This window comes from Eleutherodactylus coqui, chromosome 7, assembly GCF_035609145.1.
Source record: "Eleutherodactylus coqui strain aEleCoq1 chromosome 7, aEleCoq1.hap1, whole genome shotgun sequence".
Taxonomy (NCBI): Eukaryota; Metazoa; Chordata; class Amphibia; order Anura; family Eleutherodactylidae; genus Eleutherodactylus; species Eleutherodactylus coqui.
The window spans coordinates 132,997,894-133,010,722 of NC_089843.1; the positions used below are offsets into that span (position 1 = coordinate 132,997,894).

At 43.3% G+C, this 12,829-nt stretch overlaps 1 protein-coding gene across 3 annotated transcripts in view; it reads left to right on the forward strand.

The window, feature by feature from the left end:
- The window catches only part of IL15 (interleukin 15), a 57,819-nt gene that overhangs the window by 18,375 nt on the left and 26,615 nt on the right, over window positions 1–12,829 (forward strand). Inside the window, exons 1-2 of one of the 3 annotated variants that reach the window (XM_066573714.1) lie at window positions 3,208–3,285; window positions 10,903–11,059. In XM_066573714.1, coding sequence (XP_066429811.1) covers window positions 11,013–11,059 — 47 coding nt within the window. In that variant the 5' untranslated portion in view covers window positions 3,208–3,285; window positions 10,903–11,012. Of the gene's footprint in view, window positions 1–3,207; window positions 3,286–10,734; window positions 10,816–10,902; window positions 11,060–12,829 lie in introns of those variants that run through there. The other 2 variants (XM_066573715.1, XM_066573713.1) reach the window with 2 other exon arrangements.

The following is a 12,829-nucleotide window of genomic DNA, read 5'->3' on the forward strand; positions in this document are numbered from 1 at the left end:
AACAACTCTTTGATACCTTCCACTCCCTCCTCAGCCCCAAAGAACAGGCCCCTGTGACGGATCTGACTGCTGGAGAACTAGCTGCCTATTTCAAAGAAAAAAATCGATAACATCCGCAAAGAAATCTTCATTTACTGCACTGCTAGCCCTGATCCTAGTTTCCTTAGCACAGCATCCAGCAACTACTCACTTTCTATGTCAGAACCAACCACAGAGTGAAGTCTCCAGGTTGCTTCCTGCTGCCCGCATCACCACCTGCGCTAGCGACCCTCTCACCTCCTACGGTCCCTTTCCCCAGCTCTCATTATTCACCTCACCACAATCTGCAACCTCTCCCTAACCTCTGGCACTTTCCCCTCCTCATTTAAATACTCCACCATATCCCCTCTGCTTAAAAATCCAACCCTTGACCTGACCGATGCCGTCAACTACCGAACCGTCTCAAACCTCCCTTTCATCTCCGAATTACTAGAATGCCTGGTCTGCTCCTACCTCACACGCTTTCTCTCTGGCAAATCCCTCCAGTCTGGTTTCCTCTCTCTACACTCGGCCAAAACTGTCCTCACAAAAGTATCAAATGACCTGATGACGGCAAAGTTGAGAGGTGACTACTCCCTGCTAATCCTCCTTTACCTTTCTGCTGCATTTGACACTGTCGACCATGAGCTCCTTCTCACTATGATCCGCTCTGTTGGTCTAAAGGACACTGCTCTCTCCTGGTTCTCCTCCTACCTCTCTGACCGCTCCTTCAGTTCTTTTGATGGCTCTATCTTCTCTCTACTTCCTCTTGCTGTTGGGGTACCCCAGGGCTCTGTCCTTGGTCCCCTCTCTTCTCTATCTATACAGTCCCAATTGGACAAACCATCCACAAATTCAGCCTCCAATACCATCTCTACGCTGACAACACCCAACTATACACCTTTTCCCGTGAGATCTCTGAACCATTCCTCCAAAATATCACTGACTGTCTGTACGCTGTCTCTAACACTATGGCCTCCCTTTTTCTCAAACTTAACCTCTCTAAAACTGACCTTCTCATCTTTCCGCCTTCCAACCGACCTCCCCTCAACATCTCCATTCCAGTGTCTGGCACCATCGTAGCCCCCAGACAGCATGCCCACTGCCTTGGGGTCACGCAGGACTCTGACCTGTTCTTTACCCCCCCCCCCACATCCAATCTCCGTCCCAAACATGCCACATGCACCTCAGAAATATTGCTAAAATACGTCTGTTCCCCACCACGGACACGCTAAAAACACTCGTGGTTGCCCTCCCAACTCGACTACTGCAACTCGCTATTCATCAGCCTCTCCCGCACCAGACTCTCTCCACTCCAATCCATACTAAATTTGGCAGCTAGGCTCATTTTTCTATCCAGCCGTTACTTAGATGCCTCTGCGCTATGCCAGTCGCTGCACTGGCTGCCCATCCACTGTAGAACTAAATTTAAACTCCTCACCTACAAAGCTCTGCATGGTGCTGCGCCAACGTACATTGCTTCCCTCCTGTCCGTACGCCACCCAGCCTGCACACTCCGATCCGCTTACACTCTCAGACTAAACACCCCTCTAATACGAATCTCACATGTTTGCCTATAGGACTTCACCAGAGCAGCACCCATCCTCTGGAACGCTCTACCGCAAGGCATCCGGACAATTCCTGATGCATGAAATTTCAGACGCGCCTTAAAAACGCATCTCTTCAGGGAGGCATACCAAATCCCCTGACCTAGTCCCTCGCCCCTCCCTATGGCTCCCCATACCTTCCACCCTGCCTATCACGTACGACCTCTACCCCTGCACCTCTTTACCGCCCCACCCAGTTTGCCTTCTAATAACTGATTTCTACATGAAATCCCCATGCCTCACTCCTCTCCACCCCCCTTGCACCTCCTGTACCACCCCTACCCCATTTGTTTCAAACTGATTGTATCTCACTTTGTAGTTGTTGTACTGTTTGCATTTCTCCCATGCTTAAAAAGCGCTGCGGAATAAGTTCGCTCTATACAAATAAAGATGATTATTATTATCATCATGAAGGCCCCCTCCATACTATCGCTCTGATCCCCTCTGTTCCCAAACTGTTTTGGCACTTCCCTATATGGCATTGCTGCTTTAACTATAGGGCAAACGGTGCAGCTGATCTAGGGCCCCCTGGCAACAGCACCGCTTTCAACTGTATCCACATGTTTAGGATGCGGATACAGATGAATAGTGTTCTGTAGCTCAAAAGATAATAAAACCAATTTATATTCACCCCGCCATTCTGGGTTCAGCAATCACGAGCCTGGCTAAGCATGTGACTGCTGCAGCCAATCATCACTCTAAATGACATTGAGGCCAGTGATTGGTCCCTGAAAGGAAGCAGAAACGGGGGACCAGCACAGTGAGATGAGTATATGTTGGTTTATTATTTTTTAAGCTACAGGATACAATTCAACTGTATACATGTCAAGAAAATGTGGATACTTCCGAAAGTGGTGCTGGTTCCAGGGGGCCTGATACAGATGTACACTTTGCCTGATAAAGCGGACCTGCCTATTCGCTTAGTTCGTTGTTTCTCAAACACATCCCTAAAAGTTATTCCAATCTTATAAAATGATGGCATATCAGTATAAGTAGGGTCCAACCAGAGTACCTGAGAGTCTGAGGTGGGAGCACAGCTCTAATGCATAGCCATGCCCCTGCCACAACTACTAGGATCAGAGATCACTCCAATCCCGGCCCTTTATCCTCTTGGATGCCATGTTCAATAGTGACTATGACATTAAAGTGCTTAAAAGTGAGAAAGAGGATCCCTCTGTCTGACCAGCAGCACCCTGACAACCTGTCCTTGTGATTGAGCACATGTTAAAGCAGTTTAATTGTAAATGTTGGGTGTCAGCGAACATCCACCCACAACAGTCGAGACTGGACATAACACCATTTGCAGCTGTTAGCTCTCTAAATGCTGCTGTAAATTCTCAAAAGAAGTAAAGAATCCACAAGGATACCACTGGTCATGCCATAAAATCCAAAGCCTTTATTTTAAAGTGCCATACAAATGAGTAAAATATAAGAAGGGCGCGTTTCTACTCCTTGCGCGGAGTCTTGATCACCTTGTTAGGCTGTCAGTTTCCACTTCCTTTTACATACATGTAGTAAATTAAAAGCAAACATTCCACACAGATCCTTTGTGGATTCTTCACTTCTTCTGTGCTTACAAGGCTGCGGAGACTGAGCAGCGAAGCCGTCTGCCTCATAAATCATGCCGTGCTGAATCTAAGTATCGTGGGGAAAGGAATAGGTGAGCAAACCTGATCTTTTTACTATATACTGTAAATTCTCAAAGCCTCATTTAAATATAGCGATTGGTATTGTGATGTTCGGAATAACCATGAATGATTGCCCATTAAAATGTGCCTGTGGCAGGTCTTAATAGATTGATAGTATAATAGTATTGCATTATACTGTATGAGCCATCCAATGAATGCAAGTTCAAGTACCCTCTGGGGACTAAAGAAAAGAGTAAAAATAGATAAAATAAAGTTGCTTTTAATTATCAGAAAAAACAAGAACAGGGGGGGGCACAATCTGAGATTAGTTGGGGGGAGGAGTTCTGAAACATTGTCAGCAGACGTTATTGGAAACTCTGCAGCAAATAAATCCAATCATGTCTGAGATACACATAGTGCAACGTCCGAGGAGCGGGCCACGGCCTAGGAGACAGCAGGGTAGAGTTTGGGCCTTGTCAGGGTGGTTCTACCGTCTCCCACCCGGAGGGTAACCGGTGACATGTCCAAGGGCAGGCTAATAAAAAGGAAACCCAATATTGGATTACCTTAGTCTCTGACACCACCATTTCTTTTGCTGCGGGGTAATTCCTGGATGGTAGAGTAAACACACTCTCACGCTGCCTCTGTGGGGGAATTCCTAGTTGCCGGAGTAAATACACACACACATGGGGTTCTCTTAAGACACCGCCTCCGGAAACGGAGGGGCGACTGGTCACTTTACTTGTAATAACTTGTTGACAACTCTAAAACACACGCCAGCAGGAAAACCGTGCAAACACATCAAAGTGGTGTAACAGGTAGGACTCATGGGTGAACAGGAGAAACCACAGTCTCGTTATCTATAGGTCCTGATCCTGGCAACACGCTCTCTTTTCTCCAACACTCTACCGGCGGTTCCTCATTCTCTCTTTCTCACTCCTAGCACAGGCAAGTGGTAGACTCCTTTCGGTCTCTTCCATTCTGGGCCGCACAGGCTGAAGGTGCCTGTGAGGTCTTCTTGCAAGCTCAGAAGAGACCCAATCCTACACACACACCTTGCAAAATACATATATATCACACAAGGTCACGTGACAAACAAACAGATACATTTTCAAGACATTTAGCTCACATACCAAACACTTAACCCTCTCAGTGCTGCAGCTATGCAACACATTATTCATGCAACACAGAAGACACTGGCAATACATAGACAAATGCATGCATACAGTTATGGAGGGGCCCCGTTCTACCGGGCCACTACAATAGAACTATCCTAAGAGAGGACTAAAAAATAAATAGACTATATGGACCATGTTGTTAATCTTCAATAGTTCTATGAACAGTAGCTGAATATGTCCAGTACTACACAGAAGAGGAGGCAGTTGAGGGCAGCCAACCAAGTGGTCATGTTGGTAAATAACTTGACCACCACCATCTTCATTGCTAAGGACATGGGGCTGCAACTCTACATTCTTTACAATTTATTGTGCCACAGCAGACGTTTTGAGGATATTTAAGAAATATTTCTGGAGTAGCCAACCCCCTTAAGATTGACTTCACACATTTACCAATACTAGTGCACCGTCTGCTTTCCCCTATGGAGCATGGCATGGCTGTATCAGCGTGGCTCAATATTCTGTTGCAGGAGGAAAATACATCATATTAGACTTGGCACTGTTTTATGCCAATTTTCTAAATGTGTCAGAAAAGCCTGATGAGTTGTATCTAGTGTGATTCCGAATCCCATTATTCCAGCACAAGCATTGACACCATCATTATCTATTTATGCCAGATATCTGTTGTAAGTACATTGCTAATTCTATCCCAGACTGTAGTTGTAAAAATCTCATCTGCCTGAAGAAGCACAAAATTCATGGCATAAAATAAAAGTGGATTGAACACACGGAGTGAGCTTCTGCTATGATGACCTTTCATCCCCAGCCACTGGTCACTGTGACCTTAGGCTTGCGTACAGCTATTGAAAGCCTCTGATAAATGGCTCTTGTGCTGATGTTGCTTCCAGAGGCAGTTCACATTTCAGCAGAGTGTTAAATCTAAGAACAGACAATTTTTACTCACTTGACAGTTCTGTCTTGTAACCTTTTGTGGCCTCTTGGTTATTGTTGAGCTGTTGCTCTTAGATGTTTCCACAATAATAGACACAATGCATTTGAGCAGAGCAACTCTATTACGGAAGAAATTGGATGAACTGACATGATGGAAAGGTAGCTTCCTATGACCTTGCTATTTTGATTGTCTAGCTGTAAGCTTTGTTTTATGCACCATCTAAAGGTATATGTGCCTGGAATTGCAAAACTAGTTTTTAAGGAAGAGTTCACCCATCATAGTCAAATCATGTTTTTATCAAAAGATTTGAATTAACTGTGACATGTGGACTCTCACTATGAAAGATCATAAAGATTGTAGGAACAGATGTTGGTTGAACCTTGTTCCTGCTCTAGAGGCGTAACTTGAAGCTTCTGGGCCCCAATGCAAAATCTGTAACAGGGCCCCCAACTATAGTACTTTATTCATAGTCCTGGGCTCCCGACATGGAGAAGAGGGGCTCTATGGGCCCCTAAGGCTCCTGGGCTCGGATGCAACCGTATCCCCTGTATCCCCTATAGTCACGCCCGTCCTGCTCTTTTGCTGATTGGTGGCTGCAAGGGGGTTCTTAGTTTCCTGTCTCACCACATTCTATAGTGTCTGTTTGCATCATTCCTGTCTTGATATAGATTGGCTTGATAATGTAATCGTGCCTACACTTTTAAAACTTTCTAAAATGTATGGTGACTAATGTTTCAACTTGTCTTTCAGTAGGGAGTCTTATTTGGGAGCTACAAAAATACTAAACTTTAGGAAGGCAAAGTTCAATCAGTTTACAGAAACCTTAACCTTACTGACTGGGACAATGTCCTCAAATACAAAAGTACAGACAATAAATGGGAAATTTTTAAAAGCATCTTAAATACTGACTGTTCATGCATTACAGCAATCAAAGGGTTAGGAGTAGGAAAAAAACAATGTGGCTCAATAAAGATGTAAAGGGGGCAATAAGCTACAAAAATAAAGCGTTTAAACTACTAGAACAAGAAGGCACTGAAAAAAACATTAAAAAGCTATAAGGAAAAGAAAATGATGCAAAAAGCAGCAAATGTGGAGGCAGAGACTCATTGCCAAAGAGAGTAAAACTAACCCTAAACTGTTTGTCAGCTATTTAAGCAGTAAAAAGATTAAAAAGGGAAGTGCTGGCCCCTTTAAAAGCAATGAGGTGAAAATGGAGGGTGATGAGGAGAAAGCAAATTTGTTAAATAGGTTTTTTTGCCGGTGTATTCACTCAGGAAAATGAAATGTCAGATGAAATGCAGAGTGATAAAGTAAACTCTCTATCAAATATCACCAGTAGAGATGAGTGAGCGTACTCACTAAGGCAAACTACTCGAGCGAGTAGTGTCTTATGCGAGTACCTGCCCGCTCGTCTCTAAAGATTCGGGTGACGGCGGGGGAGAGCGGTGAGTTGCAGGAGTGAGCAGGGAGGAGCGGGGGGAAGAGAGTGAGAGACAGAAAACTCCCCCTCCCCCGTTCCTCCCCTCTCTTCCCCGCCGCTCCCGCCCCCCGCCAGCACCCGAATCTTTAGAGACGAGCAGGCAGGTACTCTCATAAGGCACTACTCGCTCGAGTAGTTTGCCTTAGCGAGTACGCTCGCTCATCTCTAATCACCAGTGTTCCCCAGGAAGAAGTGCAGAGCCGTCTTGAAAATATTAAAGGTTCTAGAGGAATTAGGTAATGTTGTAGACAGAGTGTTTGTTTCTTATATTTAAGAACTCTTTAGTGACAGGATCTGTTCCAATGGATTGGCACATAACAAATATGGTGACAATATTCAAGAAGGGGTCAAAAAGTGAACCTGGCTAGTAAGTCTAACTTCCATTATGGGTAAAATGTCTGAAGGGTTTCTAAGAGATGCTATCCTGGAGTACCTCAAGGAAAATAGCTGTATAATTCCATATTAGCATGGGTTTGTGAGGTGTTGCTCCTGTCAAACCAACCTGATCAGCTTCTAGGAGGAGGTAAGTTTTACAGAAGACCAGGGAGAGTCACATATCTTGATTTTTCCAAAGCTTTTGATACTGTACCGCATAAAGGGTTGATGTATAAAATGGGAATGCTACCATATTTAACCCGTTCCCGCTGCAGGGTGTAAGTTTACGTCCTGGCAGCCTGGTACTTCCCGCAACAGGACCTAAACTTACGTCCTGGAGATAGCGCGGTTCATATGTGATCCCTCGCTATCCCGCAGCGGGAGCCGGCTGTCAGTCACAGCCGGCGTCCCACTGCAACAGCGGGGGGCATCGGAGATGTGCCCCCCCCCCCCCCGTTAACCCCTTCCCTGCCGCGATCTACTTAGATCGCGGCAGGGAAAGAGTTCACAGAGGAAGCAGACTCCCTCTGTGTCTCCGGCCGGCTCTCGCGATAACATCGCGAGAGCCCGGCCTGTCACCATGGTAACAGGACGCCAGACACTGGCGTCCTGTATTGCCTATGCCTATGATCGCTGTATAAGCGATAAGGCATGGCAGAGCAGTAGCTCTGCCATGCCTTATGACAGCTATCATCAGGGCAGTGGTTAAAGTCCCTCAGAGGGACACAAACAGTATAAAAAAAAACAAAGATTAAAAAAATGAATTAAAAAAATGTAAAAAAAGTAAAAAAAAAAATTTTTTAATGCTTTTTCTCAGATTAGCATAAAAAAAGGTAAAAAAAAAAAACCACATATTTGGTATTGTCGCGTCCGTAACGACGCGTAAAATAAGTTGCACATGCTTTTGACTGTGCACGGAAAAAACCGCTTTAAAAAACGCTAAAAAACTGAGGCAAAATGCTAATCTTCAGCATTTAGCATTTTGCCTCACTAAAAACGCAATAAAAGTGATCAAAAAAGCCGTATGTACCCCAAAATGGTACCAGTAAAAACTACAGCTTGTCTTGCAAAAAATAAGCCCTCACAGAGCGCCGTACATCAAACAATAAAAAAGTTACAGGACTATGAATGCAGCGATTTAGAATAGAAAAAAGATTTCCCAAAAAAAAGGGGTTTTATTGCAGAAAAGTGGGAAAACCTAAAAAAAATGTAAGAATTTTGGTATCGTTGTAACCGTACCGGTCCGCAGAAAAAATGGATTGTGTCATTTATGCTGCATGATTAACGCTGCAAAAAAAAAAAATCTATGGCAGAATTGATGCGTTTTCTCTCCCTGCTATCATAAAAAGAAAAAGTTTTACAATATAGTCTATGTACGCAAAAGTGGCACCGATAAAAACTACAGTTCGCAGCGCAAAAAACAAGCCCTCATACGGCCGCGTCGACGGAAAAATAAAAAAGTTATGACTTTTGATAAACGGAGAAGAAAATCCGCCAAAAATTGTTGCATCCTTAAGCCCAAAATAGGCCATGTCATGAACGGGTTAAAGGGGTGGTTCAAATTATCCCTTATCTACGGGACCTCCTTTGATCACAAGAATGGGGTCTGGAGTGTTTTGCAGTTGCACATGCACCCCCAGCACTGCACTTATTTCAATAGGAGATAGCTGAATGCTGTATTCGGCTGCCACTCATTCCAGATACAAATGGCAGAATTAACCTCATAGAAAGGTTAAAGGGTGCTTTCATATGTGGCAGCTTATTCCGCTGTGCAGAAATACTGACATGCATTTTGATGTGGATTCACAAAGTGTTAAATTCTGCCCCAAATTTGTGTCAAAATCCGCTCAATCCGGATTTTAGTGCAGATTTCTGTTGCGTATTCTGGAATTTTCCTGCATGTGTGAAAGCACCCCAAGGGCTCCTACCTACTTGCTTTTTTTTTTTTTTTAACGCTGCAATATTGCTGCGTCTTTTTTTAACACAATTGTCAGTGGGACTTTCTAATTTTAAAAATGCGTCGCAAGTTGGTGCTTTGCAATTTTTGTGCGATGTGTTTTTAACATTAGAAAGTCCTATTGACAATTGCGCTAAAAAAGAGCAGCGTTAAAAAACCGCAAGTGGATAAGAGCCCTAAATGGACCATTTTAAGGCCTGTTTCACACGGGCTACAAAATCGCACGATGCAACATTGCTACAAAACGCATGTATGTGAAGCCCATGGTTTCCCATGAGTTCTTTCAAGCTACAAAACATCACAGCTGATCGGACCTGTTAACTCTTTAACTGCCTCATCAATTCTGATGTTTGGGGGTCCCGTACAGGCCCCTACCCCACGATGAGATCACGGGTTGCCATGCGGGTGTCATGGCAGCCGGGGCCTTCTGAAAGGCCACAGGGCTGTATTAGCAGACTGCATATCAAGCCATGTCTATGGCATGGCATGATAGAATACCTGCCAGACCGCTCTATACTGCAAATCTATTGCATTATGTTATACTGCAGCAGCGATCAAAGCATCACATGTTCTTGTTCCCTCTGGGGACTAAAATAAAAAGTAAAAATAAGTTTTCAAAAGTTTTACTAATTATTAAAAAAAATAAAAAGTAATAAAAGTTTTTTAAAAAACCTTTGCCATATTTATAATATCTAAACAATAAAACAAAATTACATCTTTGGTATCACTATGTCCATAAAAAAGCAATCTATGAAAGTAATGCATTTTTACCCTGCGTGATAAACGTCGTTAGAAAAAAAATAAAATATGCCAGAGTTTTTTGCTTCTTTTGGCCACCTTGTCTCCAAGAAAAAAAATGTAATAAAAAGCGATCAAAAAGTCATATGTACTCCAGAATTGTACCCACGGAAACTACAGGACGTACCGCACAAAATGAGCCCTCGCACAACTATGTTGACGGAAAAATAAAAAGTTATTCCGCTCAGAAGATGGCGGCAGGAAATAGTTTTAAAACATTTAAATATCTTTTGAAAAAAAATAAAAGTAGTACAGCAAAAAAAAAACAACTATATATGTTTGGTATTGTAGTAATCGCACTGACCCATAGAATATAGCTATCAGGTCGTTTTTGTTGCAGTGTGTATGCTGTAGAAACAAGACGCACTCAAAGGTGGTGGAATTTCATTTTTTTTTTTTCATTTCACTCCACTCCAATCTTTTAAAAGTTTTTCAGTGCATTATATGGTACATTAAATAGTGCCATTAAAAAGTACAACTCGTCTGGAAAAAACAAGCCCTCAGACCACGATGGGTAAATAAAAGAGTTGTGATTTGTTTTTTTTTGTTTTTTTTAAAGGGGTACGAAAAACGGAAAATGGGGGGGGGGGGGAGTGCCATGAAAATAGTGGAGAGAGAGTTACTAGGGGGAAGTTGGGGTGGGGGGGGAGGGGTAGCACTTAATAAATATGCCATATGTGTCAGTAGAATTCCATTGATAAAACCCCCCTGTTGTGTCCCGGTTATGGTATTTCACATTTCCCTGAGACAACCTTCTGGCATGGACTCGCACTTGTTCAGTAAAGTGGAACAGACTTCTGCAGAGGAAGATGTTTGCTTTCCTTTCTAAACTTTCCCTTTTGTTATTGACATTCTCCATTCTTCGCTTGGATTTACTATTACAATGTCCGTTTCCAGTATTTCTGAGCATGAACAGCTGACTGCACATATTCTTATTTATGTATTAACAGACATGTTTTATCTTCTCTGCAGGAAGAGAGTCTGTTCTAGATGAGGTTTTGGAGGCATTCGTACAGTGTATTCTGCCTTATGATAACCTTCACAGATAGTCACCTACTTCTAGTCTGCATTTCCATCGATAAATGACTCTCTGGACTGTGTTCATATTTAGTATCACCTTCATGCAAAGGTAAGTCAATTCTATTTTTCTCGGCATACTTGTAGAAGTCTATATAACGTCTAATGAGGGATATACATTTTAATGACTGGACCCAATGGGATGAAACTTTATCCTCCCCCTCCGCACTCGCACACACCTCACAGCCAGTCTTAGGTTTCATGACCAAAATGCAAAAGGACGATTTAAAAATAGACCTAATCTACCATGTATAAGTTTACTGCATGTTCTGTGCATGATATATAGTACAGGGGTGTAAGATTAATTTTCATCGAGGACCACATCAGCATTATGGTTGCCTTTAAAGAGCCGTTTATAGGGGCTTATTCACACAAGCGTATTTGCGCTAAATATTACGTGCGTAACACAGACAGCTTAATCCCCAATTATTTTGCAGTGGGGTATTCAGACATGCGTTTCTCGCACATGAAAAAAAAAATCTTAGTGCGTCCTATTTACGAGATCCTTATTGCCCATTAACGTCAATGGGACTGCATGAATATGAAGTGAATACACAATATTGGAGTTGCTGTACAGAACGCTGTGGAGGTGCAAAATAGATACATTGATTAGCATTCAGCAAGCGCTCTTCTGCATTCCCCTGAAGAGGAGGTCAGTAGATGATGGAAGTGCCTACAGGTCCCAGATGAGTACAGAATGCATACAGTGGATACAGTGTACCATTCGGTGTTTAGTTAAATAGTGTAATTTGGTGTGCAGATAAGTTGTGTTATTCAGCGGACCTCTAAATCATGATGTTCGGCATCCATGCAAAAGTTGGTATTGCCCTGGGGAAATGAAGCATCACTCATGATCATTGGGCATCCATGTAATGTAATGCCTGCTGCAAAGGATGATGTTCTAGATCTCCATGCACTTCATATCCAGTCATACACAGATACTGGTTGGGTGACTGGCTCATGTGGCTCTGGGTACTACCTTGTTTAATAAAAAACGGCTTGACAATTGTACGAAGCTCTATACACGTGTGTCATTTTGACTTGTGATAGTGAATGGTTCCGTGGTCCCTTCATATGCTGTTTTAGGTACTTTTGACGAAACTCTGATATATGCCTCCTTTATACCTGCACTTTCGGGGCTTTATATTTAGACTTAGGTACTGTACATCCGTACATATTGCATGTGTCATTAGATGTTCGGCAGAGGTCCACCAATCGGCAGATTCCCGATGCCATTGTCGCTATGACCAGCACAGGAAGCAGAGCATGTTGACCATCGCGCGTGGTTGGCTTTGTAGGCCCAACTCCCATTGAATTCAGTAAGAGCTGTACTTGCAGTACCAGCCTGGGCTGCTGCGCTATGTTCAGCGCAATCTGCTTTCTGTGCTGGCCGTAGTGACAACGGCATCGGGAATCTGCTGTTTGGTGGAGATACCATGTGGCGGACCTCAATCACAATCTGCTGATGACCTGTCCTGGGGACAAAAGGGGACACAGTAAACCTTTTTAGCATCTTGTATGAGAGCAGCGAGTGTGGAGCACGCAGGAGCAGCAAGCATTTGCTTAGATTGAGGAGGAAAGCTGCTAGTTTGATAAGGGGGTGAAGGAATCTGACCTTTTTGTTAGTTTAGTGGTTATTTGTGTTCCGCCTGGATACCTATTGTAGTATTCACTTCATTTCTTCAATACTTACATTGGTGATTTCAAGTGTTATTTGTGATCAATATACACTGAGATACAAATACAATTACCACGCCTCTACGGGCATATCGGTGTTTCCTTCATTCATCCAGTGTTCTGCCACCGCTTATATTGTTTTTCC